Raw genomic sequence first — 17,913 nt, 5'->3', positions numbered from 1 at the left:
TTTGCATTCAAGAAGATATAATCAAGGCATCATTTCCATCAAAATGCTGAAATAAACATGCAGAATACCATTCAGGATACAGTAAGAAAAGGATTTTATTGCTCTCTGCCAGCTTGAGTTACAGCAAATGCAGCACCTAGAAATGTTTTTTTGTTTTGTTTTTTCCTCAGTGGCCCAAAGTTCATGTCCAATCCCACACATTAATCAGACTTGAAAGTCTCTCTGGCAGGCACTTCTGCAACAGATCTGCACGATTTGGTATAGGTGCAAAGGTGGGGCCACTTTAAAGTAGGAAAAAGTAGCAATTTCTGAAAGCTTCCAATGAAGGGGTAGTTTTCTTTGTCAGGCCTTCAAGTAGCCATTTTATATTTTGTTTTTCAGAACATTTTCAATATGCTATACAAATCTCAAATGTACACATTTGGATATATTTTTACTATGAACTTGGTGAAAGCCCAAACCAGGATAATAATAATAATGAATTGACCAAACATTTTCTGAGGTGTGTATTATTGCCAAATACTGCAGTTGCTCAACAGAGCTAACAAAAATGCTGAGGTCTCTTGCTCCTTTTCTTTATCCTTCCATCCACTTGCAAAAAGATTCCCTTGCACAAATCTCGCTTACACACACCCCTACACACACACACAAAGAGAAACACTCATTTTCAAGTTGCACCTTCACCAAAGAGCTCATTCAGCACTACACAGGAATTGTTTCCTCTTCCCATCCAGCAGAGGAAACATTTTTCATGACTGTTCCCTGCCTCTCATTTTGAAATTTCCCACCAGTACAACCTTGATTTTCATAGGAGCACCAAAAAACCCCCAAAAACTTGACCAGCTTACAAATCTCGGGAGGTCAATAATACAGTAGAGTCTGATCTAGAACGACTTAAAAAGAGAAAATAAATAAGCAATTTATCTTAACTCTCAGGGCTGAAAAATTTTTGAATCACTGAGAAAAAAAAAATAAATCACATTAACTGCCTGGATAAAGGAAAATCACCTTGGGAGTCCAAGGTTGTGCTTTGGAAAGCTGGCTCTCTCTATGACCTTTCTCACCCTGAGAAGAAATCAGCTAGGGACCTGGAATCCAAAGCATGTAACAAGTCTACAGCATAAATACAATGTTTAAGTAGAAACAGCATGATATAACCGTCCAGCAAAAATCTCCACCCCCAAAAGCAAAGAGATAATGACCTATATGATACGAAATGTCTCCAAAACCCTAGAACGAACCGCCTTAAATGCAGTACAATTTTAAAGGGCGATAAGTTCTCCTTGGCAGTGATTGCAGCAATTGAAAGTTAAATTTTCATATCGGGTGAAAGGGTGAAACCGTCCAATATTTTTTTTGGAAGCCAGGAAGGTGGCTGGTGTGGACTTGGAAAATGGTTCTTCCGACAAACCTTTGGAAGCGGTAACAGGATCCAGAACTCGCAGAACCTAACAGAAACGAGAATTAAACAAGAGTCAAAAACCAGAGTTAAGAGCAAAAGCTGAAATTTCCATTAAAAGGATGTTTACCTGTCTTATAGCACTGAAAAGTACTGGTTGAGGCTGCTATCGCATTTCATCCCTTTAAACACTTCAATACAGCCACTGAATGCAGAGCACTGTACTAAGCACTCAGGACTGTGCAATAGACATAGTAGGCATAATCCCTACCCTCAAGGAGCTTGCAATTTAGCGGGAAGGTGCACACTAGAATCAGTTACAGGTAGGAGGAAGCACAGTCACGCTCAAAGAGAATGTTCTAGATGCAAATATAACAGCTAGCAAAAGTTATTAAGCACCTGTTGCATTTTACCTGAGACACAAATTTGAGCCTCGTCCTCTGAAGGCTCAAAATTTAAGGCAGTAGTGTTTAGAAGGTAGGGTGGGTACCCGATAAATAGCAAGTGACGGAAGTGGCGAGGATGTGGCCGTCAGCGTCAGCAGCCTGCACAAAATGGTTCCCTATTTTTATTAGCAACATTCAAAAGAACTTATTCTTTTAGGCTTTGGAGCTGCCAGGCGGTGCTGATATGAATTTTTATTTCAAATTTTTTATTTAGACCTGAGTAAATACCCATTGGAGAAAATTGGTACCTAGGTTTAAAATAATTGTCATTTCCTTAAAACCTTAATATCATTTACACGGAACGGTCTTTAAAATTTGAACTTTTCAAAATGATCGAAATCATAACGCAGTGCCAAATCGTTCCCTTTGGCTAGTGCGCAATCGGTATAATTGATTGGCTTAAGTTTTATGGATTTAATTTTATTTGCTCTTCGATCCTTCCAACACCAAGAGTCAGCCACCCGCGAGCCACTCTGGCTGGCCCATCAGCAGCTGGCCTTAGCTTTTTCCACCGATGTCCCCTTTCGGGTTGTAGCTTCACTTTCAGAGAAGCAGCACGGCGTAGTAGAGAAGCAGCATGGCGTAGTGGATAGAACACGGGTCTGGGAGTCGGAAGGTCATGGGTTCTAATTCCGGCTCCGCCACATGTCTGCTGCGTGACCTTGGGCAAGTCACGTCATTTCTCTGTGCCTCGGTTACCTCATCTGTAAAACGGGGATCGAGACTGTGAGCTCTATGTGGGACAGGGACCGTGTCCAACCCGACCCCCTTGTATCCCTCCGTAGTGATTAGTACAGTGCTTGGCACATAGTAAGCGCTTAACAAATGCCATTATTATTATTATGTCCCCAGGGCCCCTTCTTCTAGACTGTAAGCTCGTCCTCTAGACCGTAAATTTGTTGGACAGGGAACGTGTCTCCCGACTCTGTTGTGTTGTACTCTCCCAAGCACTTGGTACAGTGCTCTGCACACAGTATGTGCTCAATCAACACCGCCGACCAAATCTGAAGCAGCTTCCGCGGGCTTCCATGTTGCCGTTTTGGTCATCCCTGGATGCTTGAGGGGGGCGGGGACGGCAGCCCTGGGTCACAAGCCTCAGAAGAAGGCTTGAGCCACCTGGCACTCCCTCCCGCTTCTTTCCCACGGCCCACCCACAGGTTGGCACGACCACTGTTTCTGGTTGCCGAAGCCGGCCTACACGAGCCCTTGAACTAACTTTACCTACACGGAGAACCCAGGGACCGCGATTGCTTTCTTTTGGGTTACAATGTTCAGCTCACTGCCATGGACTTCTGTCATCTGATTACCACACTTGCTTGGGATTTAGAAATCAGGAAGCTTCAAAGCAGCGGCACAGCTACCAAGATTAAATACCTCGCGTACACTCAAGGAACTGGATGAAAGGATTCAGGATCTGAGTGGCAGGCTCGAAATCGAAATGGTTTTACGGGAGAAAGGCTTCGGGACTTTGAGAGAGGGGGAGAGGGAAGGAGAGAAGGGAGAGAGGGAGACAGAGGAGGAGGATGGGAAGAAGGGAAGACGGGAGAGAGGGAGGAAGGGAGGGAAAGAGAATGGATTTACCGTTTCGGCCATTTTCTCAGCAGGGGTGCTGCAGAATTCCACTGGCTGCGGAGTCTTTTTTGGAATCTTTGTGCCAACGTTGCCCAGGAGATGTGAGTTCACTGCTTTGGCCAGCTTGTGATTTGTTGCTACCAGCTCTGCAGTGCTGTGGAGCCGGGCATTCGGGTAATAGGTTTGCTCTCTACCCCACTGTAGGGAAACCAAGAGCTCCTCTAGTAATCTGCACACGCATACAAAAAAAAAAAATCCACATTACACTGTTGAAATATCGGTTGGGAAACAAAGGCCCAATGGTGATTTCATTAATGAAATGGAGGGCAGAGGGGGTGTGTAGCTTACGTAACAAAAACCAGTGATGTCTTAATCACATAGCCTGAATAGGACTGAACCTTAAGAGACCGGCTTTTTTTTTTTAAATGGTATATGTAAAGTGATTACTATGTGCCAGGCGCTGTGTTAAGCGCTAGAGTAGATAGATGCCAGTCAGTCTGAACACAGTCCATTTCCCACATAGAGCTCCAGTCTTAATTTTACAGATGAGGGAACTGTAGTTTAGGTCTTCATCTCCTAGGACTAAGGCTTATCCCAAGGATCCCGGTTAGTATGCGAAACGCCATTTACACAGTTTCTCCATTCACATTCTAAATGGACCTCCCGTCCCACTGCTGACGACGGAAGTGGTTGGAGGGAGCAGAATCTCTTGGCCCCGAGGCTGCAGGGAGATAAGTCAGCCTGTGGAGTGGGAGTCCGTAAATCCATCACCCTTATTTTGATGTCTCCTACCACCTATTGTGAGCCCCACATGGGCCAAGGATGGTGTCTCGTCTGTTCGGTTATCAAAAAGCAGCGTGGCCTGGTGGAAAGAGCACGGGCCTGGGAGTCAGAGGACCTGTGTGTGACCCTGGGCCAGTCGCTTCACTTCTACAGGCCTCAATCCCCTCATCTCCAAAATGGAGTTCAATACCTGTTCTCCCTCCAACTTGAATATGAGGAACGTGTGGCACCCGATTATCTTGTATCTACTCCAATGCATGACATAGTAAGCGCTTAACAGATACCCTAGCCATTATTACGTTTGTACCTATCCCGGTGTCCAGCATACAGTAAGTGCTAAATACCGTAACTGATCGACTAAACCCCACCATAATTTGGTAGGCTTTTGAGGAAAGCATGAGTGGGTAAATTCTGACAGACCCAAAGCCTGAAATTCTCTGTTCTGACTTGCCTGCCTGGGGAGCTTCTGACTGGGCTGGGGGTGAGACCAGGTGTATACTGTTGACAACCCAGAACAGAAGGTGCCCGATGTAGATGATCACATCATTCATCTCCCTTCCATGGTAGTTTCAATAATGAAAATAAAAGCGGGAAGGCCAGTTTCAGCTGTCGGCAGTTGGCAGGGGGTGGGGATGGGGGGGAAGAAGAGAGAAGGAAGTGAGAGGGAGCCCCGTGGGTCATACTTTTGGGTACTGATCATCTCCTGACGAAACTGTTCCCGTTCACTCAGGAGATCTTGGATTGCGCTTTGGGCTTCCCTGATTTGACGCTGAAGAACGGCTCTGGCGTTGGTCAATTCGTCTGCCATAACCCTGGAAGAGATAAGATCGAAAACCTTGTCCCTAGGCGAGGCCCCGACAGGTTTAATGGTTAGTGTCTCCAACCACTTGTTCGGATGAACTGGCTTTTGCAAGGTGAAAATATCAAACTTGAGCACATTCGTCAAGAAACTACAACAGCTTAACGTCTTCAAAATCTCCATGAAAGTGCAATGAAATAGCCCTAAAACGTCCCTTTTCTTAAGGGGCAGAATCTTTATTAACCACTTTAAAAAGACTTCCTGAATTTTGTACTGATGAAAGGGTCAGATTTAAAAGCCGATATTTAACCTACAGCAAGGAGCCACAGATGGCTACTGGGTTAGGCCGTGTCTACATACTGACCTTTATCCTCTCGACTGTAAACTCAATGTAGGCAGGAAAGACCGTCTAGCCACTCTGTTGTACTGTAGAACGGTAAGTGCTCACTAAATACGACTGAATGAACGACTTGCCCAAGAACTCATAGGAGATGAGCGGCGGGATCGGGTTAAAATTCATGTCCTATGACTCCCGGGTCCTGGCTCTTTCCACTAGGCCACGTTGCTCCCCATAGCTGACCACGCCGATTAAATCTCAGCCTTGCAGGATCCCAGAGGTCCAGGGAAGGTGAGGTGAGCCGGAGCGGTAGGGGAAGGGAGGGGTTGGGGTAGTTACCTGCTGGCCAGGAATTTGCTGCGCCATACGTCACACTGGATGGACATCCGCTCCAGCTGCTCCAACAGCTGGGCCGTGTTCCGGCCCAGGGCCTCATTCTCTAAAATCAACCGGTTCTTCTCCCGAGCCACCCGCTCGAAGTGGTACTGTGCGTCGTCCCCAACAGACGCCACCAGCAGCTTCTTTAATTCACGGTTCACCTGCAGGAGAGCCAGACAAAGAGAAGCTTCAGAGAAGCAGAGATGCCTGGGAGTCACAAGGACCTGGGTTTTAATCCTGGCTCTGGCACCTGCCTGGTGTGTGACTTTGGGCAAGTCCGTTCACTTCTCTGGGCCTCAGTTTGGGGATCAAGACTATGAGCCCCATGTGGGACGTGGACTGTTTCCAACGTGATTAGCTGGAATCTACCCCAGTGCTTGACACAGAGTAAGGGCTATATATATATATATATATATATATATATATATATATATTATGGCAATGGAACCCAAATATTCTCCCATCCATGACTGCAATTACATATTTCTGTTAATGTAAGGACACAGGTTTCAAGATTGATTGACGATAAGGATTAATGTCCCGGTGAAGCTGGGTATCTGAGGAAGTTAGATTTCACTATGTTAAGTTCCCACTCTAATTTCATTAGATTTCATTTTATCCCTCACTCAATTGATACACATAAATATTTAGCTTCATTAATGCACATCTCTGACTTTGAGCTCCACAAAGTGGGAAAATACAAGTCCTTTTTATCTGAATCCCTATTGTGCTCTACGCACTAGATCTCACATCAAAGTTTTCAAATTGCAAATCATCCATTCATCCACATGTTGACAAACAGATGATAAAGATACAAAAGATTTTTCAAAAGTTTTCCAAAGAGTTATATTGCAAATGTTTTGCTTTGAAGTATTTAGTTAGAAAATTACAGGGCCTGGTGGTCACAGCCCTGAGCTATGGCTCAGAAGACTTGGCTACTGGTTCTAGCCCTACCATGAACTGGGTGATTTCAGGTGACATTAATCAGTGGTATTTATTGAGCGCTTACTATGTGCACAGCACTGTAGCATGTGCTTAGGAGAGTCCAATATAACAGAATTGGCAGGCACATTCCCAGCCCACAGCAAATCTAGAGGATGAGCTCACAGTCCAGAGGAAATCTCTGGGCCTCCGTTTCCCCAACTATTAGGGAGGAAAAATAACAATAATAGTAATAATGGCTCTCCCTCCCTTATATGGATCCTGTGAGGCGAAAAATGAAATAACAGATGTAAAAGCATTCTGAGTTACTAAGAAGCAAATATTTTAGCAATTTACTACTCACTGAGCCAGCCAGTGGTTCTTCTACCCACCCTTCACCCTACCACCTGAAGTCACAGGCAGAGTTGGGCAGAAGTGGTGAAAGTTTCAGGGCCCCGGCGGGAAGGGGAGACTTGGGATAGGGGCAGGGTGAAGAGTGGAACACCATCAGCCAAGACGTGCCAACAGCTGGAGTCGTCGGGAGGCTGGGGAAGGGGCGGCATTTTCCCTCCACCCTCACCTCTGTCTGGACGTGTAGCTGGTTGGAAAGCCCTTCTTTATCCTGAAGTAGCCGCTTTTCCGAGTTCCTGAGCTTCTCTACCGCACACTTCAGCTCCTGCAGCTCCTTGCGGGGGTCCACGACCCCTTCCGACGGCCCCAGGAAGTCCCCCTTATGGTGCCCCAGGGGCTTGGCCACCTTCCCGTTTCTGGACGGGATCTCGTGGGTGACCGCCGCCCTGGGCACCACAATGCGCACGGCTTCCACTTCCACCGCTTTGTGGGCCGGGGCCTGGCCGAGCCGCAGGACGCCCGGGCCGAGGGGAGGCGGGGGAGGCGGAGGAGGCGGCTCGCCTTTCTTTCGAGGGCTCCGCGGGCCGGGCCGGCCCGGCGGTTGGATCCCGCTCGGTGTCTCCACGCATTTTGGGGGCGGCTCCGTTTCCATGCCATCGCCCGCGCCACGGACGGGGGCCGGAGGAGGCTGGACTGCTGACGGTTGGTGGCGGAGGGGGCGGGGGGTTGGGAAGAGAGAAAAAGAGAGTGAGAGAGACAAGATTACTCATCACGCAGGTGGGCTCTGCTCGGGAATCCTGAAAAGACGCAAAAGTTAAGAAGGAACGATTTTCCAAATGTCCAACTCAAAGTACACCAACTCCCTGAGACTGATGTGTCTGTATAGGCTACCCTTCCCCAGGGAAACTGCAGAGATCAAGGCCCTTTTTAAAGTAACAGCTTTGAATCCTCCTTCCGAACTTTTTTTACAAGGGGCACTCGGGTTAAACTGTCAGGTTTTTGGTACCGTGTCCGACCCGATTTGCTTGTATCCACCTCAGCGCTTAGTATGGTGCCTGGCACATAGTAAGTGCTTAACAAAAAACCACAGGTAGCAATATTACTTAAAATCCAGTCTTTGTTCAAAACATATGTAGCTTCACTGGATTACATGGATCAGGTTTTGAGTCATAGGGTGCGGGAGAAGTTTTCATTTTTTGCAGTTATTTATACAAAGGGCTAATGGGTGAAAGGCAGCTTTGAATACATCGCAGTGATTCATCTGGCTGATATATGAATGGTAGGAACTCTCTCTCTCCTCCCCACCCTCAAACCCATCCACCCGTCCCTATCTTAGACTAGGATTTGGACTTTGATTCGCAATTTGATTGAGAAGCAGTGTGGCTCAGTGGAAAGAGCATGGGCTTTGGAGTCAGGGCTCATGAGTTCGAATCCCAGCTCTGCCATTTGTCAGCTGTGTGACTGTGGGCAAGTCACTTAACTTCTCTGTGCCTCAGTTCCCTCATCTGTAAAATGGGGATTAAGACTGTGAGCCCCACGTGGGACAACCTGATTCCCCTGTGTCTACCCCAGTGCTTAGAACAGTGCTCGGCACATAGTAAGCGCTTAACAAATACCAACATTATTATTATTAAGGCAATGGCAAATTTGAGGGTTTGGGAAGGACACTGAAGATGGCACCTTATCCCAAAAGTATGGGAACAAGTCAGGACTTGTAAGGGGAATTTCCACTGAATCATCTTTAAGATGGCCACCAGCTTCCCAACTGAGTATTTTACAAGAGTCGCGGGGCCCAAGAGGCGACTCCGTAACATCCTTTTTGGCCCTGTTTTCTACCTGGAAGCCCAAATGCAAGACTGACAGAGGCAGCCACAAAGGGACAGGGCTTAATAAAATGGCCTTTAACCGCTAACTCCGTAGACTACCAGTCAATTAATAGTATTCATAATTAATAGTATTTATTAAGCAACTACTGTGCCGAGCGCTTCAGAGAGGACGACAGAGTTAGAAGACACAATCACAAACCTTGCTCTCAAGGAGCCTACGGTTTACTGTGTGCAAAACACCTTTCCAAGCACTTGGGAGAATAACAACAGATTGGCAGACATAAGCAAACAAAAATTACACACATGCTTTTTTTCCTTATGAGTAGATGCAGGGAATATTTCCACCCAAGCAAGTAAATGAATTTAATGTAATTCCCAAGTGCCGTTAGGTTCTACCTGAAGGAACTAATATCTGCTTTTTACAGCATCACGAGTGAGATATTCCGACCATTTAGGATGGCAATATCACAGAGTCGCTACCACTCATCCAGTGAATGTCGATGTCACGTTATGGCTAATGGAATGCAAGGTAGAGCAGTGTGGCCTAGTGGATAGAGCACGGCCCCCGGAGTCGGAAGGACGTGGGTTCTAATTCTGGCTATGCCACTTGTCCACTGTGTGACCTTGGGCACTTGGCTCTGCCTCAATTCCCTCATCTGCAAAATGGGGATTAAGACTGCGAGCCCCATGTGGGGCGTGGACTTTGTCCAACCTGTTTGGCTTGTACCTACCCCAGTGCTTAGTACAGTGACTGGCACATAGTAAGCACTTAAATACCATAAAAGAAAGGGTTCAACTTTTGATCTTGCCTTATTTCCTCCTCACAACAAAAGTAATCTAAAATGCAAATATGATTTGCAGGCTATACGACACTTTTACATCTCCTGAATCATCCTTACGATCATGAGTAATGTTTCCTCAACTAAAACAAAGGTGTAAACTTAATTTATCTTTCCAGGCCTTTGAAGGGACCGGACAAAACAATCTACACTGCTCCTACCTCTTTAGATTATTTACAGCAAAGAAGAAAAGGAACGCAGCTTGTTAACTTTATGGTCCCCTAGCTTTTCCCCAGGCTGAAAGAAATATCGACTGCTGTTTCACATCTGGAATAAAAGGGCTGGGGGGGAAATAGAACAAGGGAAGAGGTTAAGATTTCCCTACTAAAGAGCTACTTTTCTTATTATACAATTACTGCTATGCCTTTTTCTAAAAATGAAACCCCTTGAAGGAGTATATTTCGTGCAGTGCTTTTTAGAGAAGCAGCATGGTGTAGTGGATGGAACTTGGGCCTGGAAGTCAGAAGGTCATGGGTTCTAATCCTGGCTCCGCCATATGACCCCGAGGTCAAGTTGCTTCACTTCTCTGTGCCTCAGTTACCTCATCTGTAAAATGGGAATTGAGACGGTGGGCCCCGAGTGGGAGAGGGATTGCGTCCAACCGATTTGCTTATATGTACCCCAGCGCTTAGTACAGTGCCTGGCCCATAGTAAGCACTTAAATACCACAATTATTATCATTATTTAGAGTGTGAATTTGGAAATGCAACATTTTCCACTCAGGAGAACTGTCACCGGCAGCCGTTCCTCCACAATCAATCACTGGTATTTTTTGAGCACTTACTGTGTGCAGAAGACTGTACTAAGCGCTTAACACTGATTTTCAGGAGAAAAAGATTCATTTACTTGCTCTAAGAACACTTACCTGTGCTTTCCACGCTCTGAAGGGAAGTCATTTTTCCTTATCGTGGACAGCTGCCCCTTCGGTTAACCACTGAAAAATCCAGACATGAAAAGATTAAGGAGGTATATTTACGGAACAACATAGAAGCCAACAGGGACCTACTGTTTTCTCACTCGGAACCTCTGGAAAGGCCAACTTTTCCCATGCCTCTCACGGGGAGGAACCTACAGATTCTATGGAGGAATCAGATGAAGTGGCCTAGTATGGACATCATCACCCTGGTGCCAATCTAACACCAACAAAATCGTCACCCTGACACCTGCCTGATGCTATGTGGATCAAAATGGTCCAGCCTCCTTCCACAGTCCAATCTGTGTAGGCCTTAATTGATATCTTCTGTGCTCAATAAATATCTGTTGCTCCAGCTGATCCTGGTGATTAACCACCTCCTTCCTCCTGGCTAGGAGACACCTAACAAGTGTCTGAGAAGCAGCACGGCCTAATGGATAGAGCCCAGACCTGGCAGTCAGGAGGTCTTGGGTTCCAATCCCCACTCCACCACTTGTCTACTGGATGACCTTGGGAAAGTCACTTCATTTTTCTGGGCCTCAATGACCTCTCATCTGAAAGATGAAGATTAATATTGGGAGCCCCATGTGGGACAGGGATTGTGTCCAACCTGATCCTCTTGTATCTACCCAGCGTTTAGAACAGTGCCTGGCACATAGTAAGCGCTTAACAAATACCTTTTATATATAAAAAAGTAGCTTTCAGAACTCTAAACGGTATTACTGCCCCTCTAGGCTGTCGGCTCCCTGTGAAGAGGGATTGTGTGTACCTACTCCACTGCACTATACTCTCCCAATCGCTTAGTACAGTGCTCTGCCCAGAGTAAGCCCTCAATAAATACCATTGATTAATTGACACTGGCCTCGATTAGACAGTGTTGGGCCAATTACCCTGCTAATCTTAAACTACCCTCACCGTAAGGTTCTAATCAGTTATAATCCATGGTCTCGCTTTACCTCTGGTTTAAGAGAGAATTAAGAACATGCCACACTGGGTCATACCACACAAATCCAACCAGCCCAGGACTCAATCTTTGCCTACCACACTTGAAGGACGCTCAGATGTATAATAGGGTAGACGCCGTCTTTGCCATTCAGCTGTTAGATGACAGAGACAGTAATTAACATCTCCGATCTGTCCCTGTAATAATCGCTTTACAGGAGCACAGACTGCATCTTATCCTATTTTCTGCACATCCCTCAAGGGTCTCGAACTGAACCTCGCACAACCTACACACTCTAGGGCATCACTGATTTTTCTCCTCGAATAACCTATTATGGATTCATCATCAGTGAACAAACCTAAACTTTTGACTTTTCTCCTCAAATAACCTATTACAAACAGTGCCTGGCACACAGTAAGCACTTAACAAATACCATAATTATTATTTACGGATTTCTCGCCAATGAATGTGTCCAAACTTTTGACTTTTCTCCTCAAATACCCTATTACGGACTTATCGCCAATGAACATACCTAAATTTTTCTGGAATCCAGGGCTAATTCTTCTTATGCAATTTTTGGGGTAGCCCATTTAACAGGTGTGATAAAGTGCTTCCTTTTGTTCATCTTAACTTACCACCCTCAACCTTCGCTGTCCCCATAATCTATGAGTTTAACCAAGATCCCTCTCAACCTTCGTCCCACTTCTAGTCTATTTACCCTCCTATGGAATAATAATAATGATAGTATTTGTTAGGCACTTACTATGTGCCTGACACTCTTCTAAGCGCTGGGAAACAGCTGCACCACACCGATCGCTTTAAACTTTCTTGTTTATTCTTTTTTTGCTGCATCATTAGTTGACAGTGAAAGGGGAATATGGTCATCATCACCTCTCAAATTACTAGTATCAATCACTACTATTCTTTATTAAATAATACTACGTATTGAGCACCTAGTGCACGCAAAGCACTGTACTAAGTACACCCACCTCATTACCACCCCAAGTCGCAGGAGCCTGGCATCTTAGCCTTCCCCCCTTTCCCTTCCTCATCCCCTTCACTCACTCCCTTTGCTCATCCCCCCTTCTCCCCATCCCACAGCACACATGAATAGATCTGCAATTTTATTTATTTATATCGATGCCTTTTAACTTGTATCGATGTCTGTCTCCCCCCACCCTAGCCCGTGAGCTTGTTATGGACAGAGACTGGCTCTCTTTAACGCCGTACCTCCCCAAGCGCTTTGCACTTAGAGAAGCAGCGTGGCGCAGTGGAAAGAACCCGGGCTTGGGAGTCAGAGGTCATGGGTTCGAATGCGCCTTGTCAGCTGTGTGACTGTGGGCTAGTCACTTCACTTCTCTGGGCCTCAGTTACCTCATCTGTAAAATGGGGATGAAGACTGTGAGCCTCACGTGGGATAACCTGATGACCCTGTATCTACCCCAGCGCTTAGAAGAGTGCTCGGCACATAGTAAGCGCTTACCAAATACCAACATTATTATTATTACAGTGCTCTGCATTCATTTATATTTACTGAGCGCTTACTGCGTGCACAGCACTGTACTAAGCGCTTGGGAAGTACAATTGGGCAACAGATAGAGCCAATCCCTGCCCAACAATGGGTCTGCAGTCTAGGAGGGGGGAAGGCAGGCAACGAAATAAAACAAAGCAAGTAAAGAGACATCAACATTAAGCCTCACACACAGTAAGCGCTCAGGAAAGACGACCGAATGAACTGAATAAATGAGAGAGTGGATACATGTAGGGTGCTCCCTTCATTCCCGGTGGAAAGAGCCTGGGCTTGGGAATCAGAGGTCGTGGGTTCTAATCCCGCTCCTCCATTTGTCTGCTGTGTGACCCTGGGCAAGTCACTTCACTTCTCTGGGCCTCAGTTCCCTCATCTGTAAAAATGAGGATAAAAAAAAAAAAGTGAGCCCCACAGGGGACAATCTGATTACCCTGGATCTCCCCCAGCGCTTAGAACATAGCTCTGCACAGAGTAAGCGCTTAATACAATAATTATTATTATTCATTCTTTCGCATTGAGTGTTTACTCTGTGCAGAGCACTGGACTAAGCGCTTGGAATGGACAATTCGGCCACAGGGCTTCTCTACGTCCCGTCTTCTAACCAGGCTCTTTAATAATCATAATAATGGTATTTTTTAAAGCGTTTACTATATGCCAAGATATCCGTTATTATTCTTATTATTATTAATTCTTCTTCTTATTTATTCCCAGGACAACTTACCGGGATTGATTCCCTGGCTGCTGTCTTCAGGGGTGGATCATTGGCCTCCACTCCACCTGGCAGGTCCTGGGGGGGGGGGGGGGGACCAGGAGCCTGCCCACCAACCGCACTGCTGTAGCCGTCCAAGCGCTCGGTGCAACGATCTGCACACAGTGAGCACTGCCAAAACACCAGCCTTCCCGGGAAAAACAGCCGATCCCACCTCCAGGCTCTTTTCCTCTCTTCCAACAACTTCCGCTCCCTCTTGACTTCCGGCTTCCGGCTGCCTCTCCTCGTCGTGACAATAATTAATAATAATTATAGTGTTTGTTAAACGCTTACTATGTGCCAAGCACTGTTCTAAGCGCTGGGGGAGAGACGGGGTCATCAGGTTGTCCCATGTGGGGCTCCCAGGCTCCATCCCCATTTACAGATGGGGGAACTGAGGCCCGGAGTAATAATAATAATAATAATATTGTAATGTTGGTATTTGTTAGAGAAGCAGCGTGGCCCAGTGGAAAGAGCATGGGCTTGGGAGTCAGAGGTCATGAGTTCGAATCCCAGCTCTGCCACTTGCCAGCTGTGTGACTGTGGGCAAGTCACTTAACTTCTCTGGGCCTCAGTTACCTCATCTGTAAAATGGGGATTAAGACTGTGAGCCCCGTGTGGGACGACCTGATACCCCTATGTCTATCCCAGCGCTTAGAACAGTGCTCTGCACATAGTAAGCGCTTAACAAATACCAACATTATTATTATTCTCTGGGCCTCAGTTACCTGATCCGTAGAGTGGGGATTAACTGTGAGCCTCACGTGGGACAACCTGATGACCCTGTGGATCTACCCCAGCGCTTACAACAGTGCTCGGCACATAGCGCTTAACAAATACCAACATTATTATTATTATTATTAAGCGCTTACTCTGCACAGAGCACTGTTCTAAGCGCTGGGGTAGATCCAGGATCATCAGGTTGTCCCACGTGAGGCTCACGAGTCTTCATCCCCATTTTATTCATTCATTCATTCAATAGTATTTATTGATTATTTTACAGATGAGGGAACTGAGGCCCAGAGAAGTGAAGTGACTTGCCCACAGTCACCCAGCTGACAAGTGGCAGAGCTGGGATTCGAACCCATGACCTCTGACTCCCAAGCCTGGCTCTTGCCACTGAGCCACGCTGCTTCTCTAGTGAAGTGGCTTGCCCAAGGCCACACAGCAGACAAGGGAGGAGCCGAGATTAGAACCCACAACCTCTGACTCTCAAGCCCGGGCTCTTTTCACTTAGCCAAGCTGCTTCTCTGGGCCCTGCCCCCTAACCAGGCTCTTTAATAATCATCATAATCACAATAATGATAATGGTCGTTTTTTAAGCGTTTACTACGTGCCAAGATAGTAGATACAACGTAATCAGGATGTCCCACGTGGGGCTCACAGTGGCTCAGGAGAAAGAGCCGGGGCTTGGGAGTCAGAAAATCATGGGTTCTAATCCTGCCTCTGCTGAGTGTCAGCTGTGTGACCTTGGACAAGTCACTTCACTTCTCTGGGCCTCACCTCCACTCATCTGTAAAATGGGGATGAAGACTGTGAGCCCTGCGGGGGACAGCCTGATTACCTTGTATTGCCCTCAGCACTTAGAACAGTGCTAGGCACATAGTAAGCGCTTAGCAAATACCAACTTTATTTTTATTTAATACCCGTTTTACAGAGAGAAGTTAAGTGGGTCGCCTAAGATCACCCAGCAGACAAGTGGCAGAGTCATTTTACTCTTTTTTTAAAAAAATGGTATTTGTTAAGCACTTGAGAAGAAGCAGCAGGGCTTAGTGGATAGAGCACAGATCTGGGAATCAGAAGGTCATAGGTTCTAATCCCAGCTCTCTCACTTGTCCGCTGTGTGACCTTGGGCAAGTCACTTCACTTCTCTGGGCCTCAATTGCCTCATCTGTAAAATGGGGGTTAAGACTGTGAGCCCTATGTGGGACAGGGATGGTGTCCACCCTGCTTTGTTTATCTCCACCCCAGTGCTTAGTAGAGTGCATGGCACACAGTAAGCGCTTAACAAATTATTATTATTAATATTATGTCTAACCCCAGTCTAACCTATTACTGAAACGCAGTAGAGCCGGAGTGAACGCAGCAATCAAATAAATCCCTGAAAATAGGCCTTTTGTCAGATTTGGGAAGCGGCGTGGCTCAGTGGAAAGAGCCTGGGCTTGGGAGTCAGAGGTCATGGGTTCGAATCCCAGCTCTGCCACTTGTCAGCTGTGTGACCGTGGGCAAGTCACTTTACTTCTCTGGGCCTCAGTTCCCTCATCTGTCAAATGGGGATGAAGACTGTGAGCCTCACGTGGGACAACCTGATGACCTTGTATCTCCCCCAGCGCTTAGAACAGTGCTCTGCACATAGTAAGCGCTTAACAAATACCAACATTATTATTAGAGAAGCAGCGTGGCTCAGTGGCAAGAGCCCGGGCTTGGGAGTCAGAGGTCATGGGTTCGAATCCCGGCTCTGCCACTTGTCAGCTGTGGAACTGTGGGCAAGTCACTTCTCTGGGCCTCAGTTCCCTCATCTGTCAAATGGGGATGAAGACTGGGAGCCTCAAGTGGGGCAACCTGATGACCCTGGATCTCCCCCAGCGCTTAGAACAGTGCTCTGCACAGAGTAAGCGCTTAACAAATACCAACGTGATTATTAGATTGGTTCTATTTATTTGCACTTGATTCTATTTATTTGCTATTGTTTTAATGAGATGTTCATCCCCTTGATTCTATTTATTGCTATTGTTTTTGTCTGTCTCCCCCGATGAGACTGTAAGCCCGTCAAAGGGCAAGGACTGTTTCTATCTGTTGCCGATTTGTCCATTCCAAGCGCTTAGTACAGTGCTCTGCACATAGTAAGCGCTCCACAAATACTGTTGAATGAAATACTATTGAATGAACGAGATTATTTTGCAGGCCAGGGAGGGGGGCGGAGGGGTGACGTCCCTCCGCGTGACGACATAGAGGAGATTTCCGGAAGTGGGCGGGGCCTCTCGAGGCGCGCGCGGGGGGGCGGGGCTCCGTTGCCATAGAAACGCGGCGCGTTGGCCAAGCGCGGGGGGAAGTCTCGCGAGAGCGCGGGCCGCTGGGGTGCCCGGGCCCGGCGTCGCCGACACCATGGTGAGTGACGGGCGGCCGGGTTGATGGACGGGCGGACGGGCGCGCATGCGCGGGCGCCTTGTGCCACTCTCTCGGGGGGCCCGTTGCCCTTTGACCCCCTCCCTTCGTCCTGGGGAGGGAAGTGACCGTTAGCTGGGGTCCTTGGGGCCTCCCCTGCCCCCTCCAATAATAATGATACTGTTGATATTTCGATTAGACCGTAAGCCCCTCAAAGGGCAGGGACTGTCTCTATCTGTTACCCATTTGTCCATTCCAAGCGCTTAGTACAGTGCTCTGCACATAGTAAGCGCTCCATAAATGCTATTGAATGAATGAATATTTGTGAAGCGCTTACTATGTGCCAGAGCGCTGTTCTAAGCGCTGGGGGAGATCCAGGGTCATCAGGTTGTCCCATGTGAGGCTCCCGGTCTTCATCCCCATTTTCCAGATGAGGGAACTGAGGCCCAGAGAAGTGAAGTGGCTTGCCCACAGTCACACGGCTGGCAAGTCGAATTCGAACCCATGACCTCTGACTCCCAATCCTGTGCTGTTTCCATTGAGCCACGCTGCTTCTCTAATAATAATATTGGTATTTGTTAAGCGCTTACTAGGTGCAGAGCACTGTTCTAAGCGCTGGGGGAGATCCAGGGTCCTCAGGTTGTTCCACAGGAGGTTCACAGTCTTCATCCCCATTTTCCAGATGAGGGAACTGAGGCCCAGAGAAGTGAAGTGACTTGTCCACAGTCACAACAGCTGACAAGGGGCAGAGCCGGGATGGTGGTTGTTAATCCTTACTACGTGCTGAGCCCTGTTCTAAGCACTGGGGTAGATGGAGCCAAGGTCATCAGGTTGTCCCACTTGGGGCTCCCAGGCTTCATCCCCATTTTAATAATAATTATATTTGTTAAGCGCTTACTATGTGCAGAGCACCGTTCTTAGCGCCGGGGTAGACACAGCGTCATCAGGTTATCCCACGTGAGGCTCCCAGTTAATCCCCATTTTACAGAGGAGGGACCTGAGGCCCAGAGAAGCAAGTGACTTGC

At 47.1% G+C, this 17,913-nt stretch overlaps 2 protein-coding genes across 5 annotated transcripts in view; one reads left to right on the top strand and one right to left on the bottom strand.

The window, feature by feature from the left end:
• Positions 1-77: 77 nt before the first annotated feature.
• BLZF1 (basic leucine zipper nuclear factor 1) lies at positions 78-14,011 on the bottom strand. 3 transcript variants are annotated; one of them, XM_007668862.3, is made up of 7 exons: positions 13,757-14,010; positions 10,517-10,585; positions 7,216-7,682; positions 5,676-5,875; positions 4,884-5,012; positions 3,427-3,646; positions 78-1,448 (listed from the first exon to the last, which is right to left on the bottom strand). In XM_007668862.3, the coding sequence occupies exons 2-7, from the start codon at positions 10,545-10,547 to the stop codon at positions 1,263-1,265; spliced, it is 1,233 nt and encodes a 410-aa protein (XP_007667052.2). In that variant the 5' UTR covers positions 10,548-10,585; positions 13,757-14,010; the 3' UTR covers positions 78-1,262. The 3 variants fall into 3 exon arrangements, with proteins under 3 accessions (XP_007667052.2, XP_001514129.3, XP_007667053.2); XM_001514079.5 differs by having other exon boundaries at positions 7,216-7,679; XM_007668863.3 differs by lacking the exon at positions 78-1,448 and adding an exon at positions 2,025-2,549 and having other exon boundaries at positions 13,757-14,011.
• A 2,785-nt stretch (positions 14,012-16,796) lies between these two features.
• NME7 (NME/NM23 family member 7) overlaps positions 16,797-17,913 on the top strand; it is a 146,027-nt gene continuing 144,910 nt past the window's right edge. For both annotated transcript variants that reach the window (XM_001514197.5, XM_007668860.3), the window contains exon 1: positions 16,797-16,891. In XM_001514197.5, the coding sequence (XP_001514247.2) occupies positions 16,889-16,891 (3 nt within the window). In that variant the 5' untranslated portion in view covers positions 16,797-16,888. The remainder of the gene's footprint in view (positions 16,892-17,913) is intronic.

The sequence above is a fragment of the Ornithorhynchus anatinus genome, chromosome 16 (assembly GCF_004115215.2).
Source record: "Ornithorhynchus anatinus isolate Pmale09 chromosome 16, mOrnAna1.pri.v4, whole genome shotgun sequence".
Taxonomy (NCBI): Eukaryota; Metazoa; Chordata; class Mammalia; order Monotremata; family Ornithorhynchidae; genus Ornithorhynchus; species Ornithorhynchus anatinus.
The sequence above is the reverse complement of the archived record's forward strand: the minus strand, read 5'-3'. Positions and strand labels throughout refer to the sequence as shown.

Bases quoted from the DNA above. Each gene is read 5' to 3' on its own strand.
- BLZF1 (XM_007668862.3), bottom strand. From the start codon at position 10,547: ATGACTTCCCTTCAGAGCGTGGAAAGCACAG. The intron at 7,683-10,516 runs GTAAGTGTTCTT...ACCAACCGTCAG, and splicing joins TCAGAGCGTGGAAAGCACAG to CAGTCCAGCCTCCTCCGGCC. The intron at 3,647-4,883 runs GTATGACCCACG...ATGCGTGTGCAG, and splicing joins GAGATGATCAGTACCCAAAA to ATTACTAGAGGAGCTCTTGG.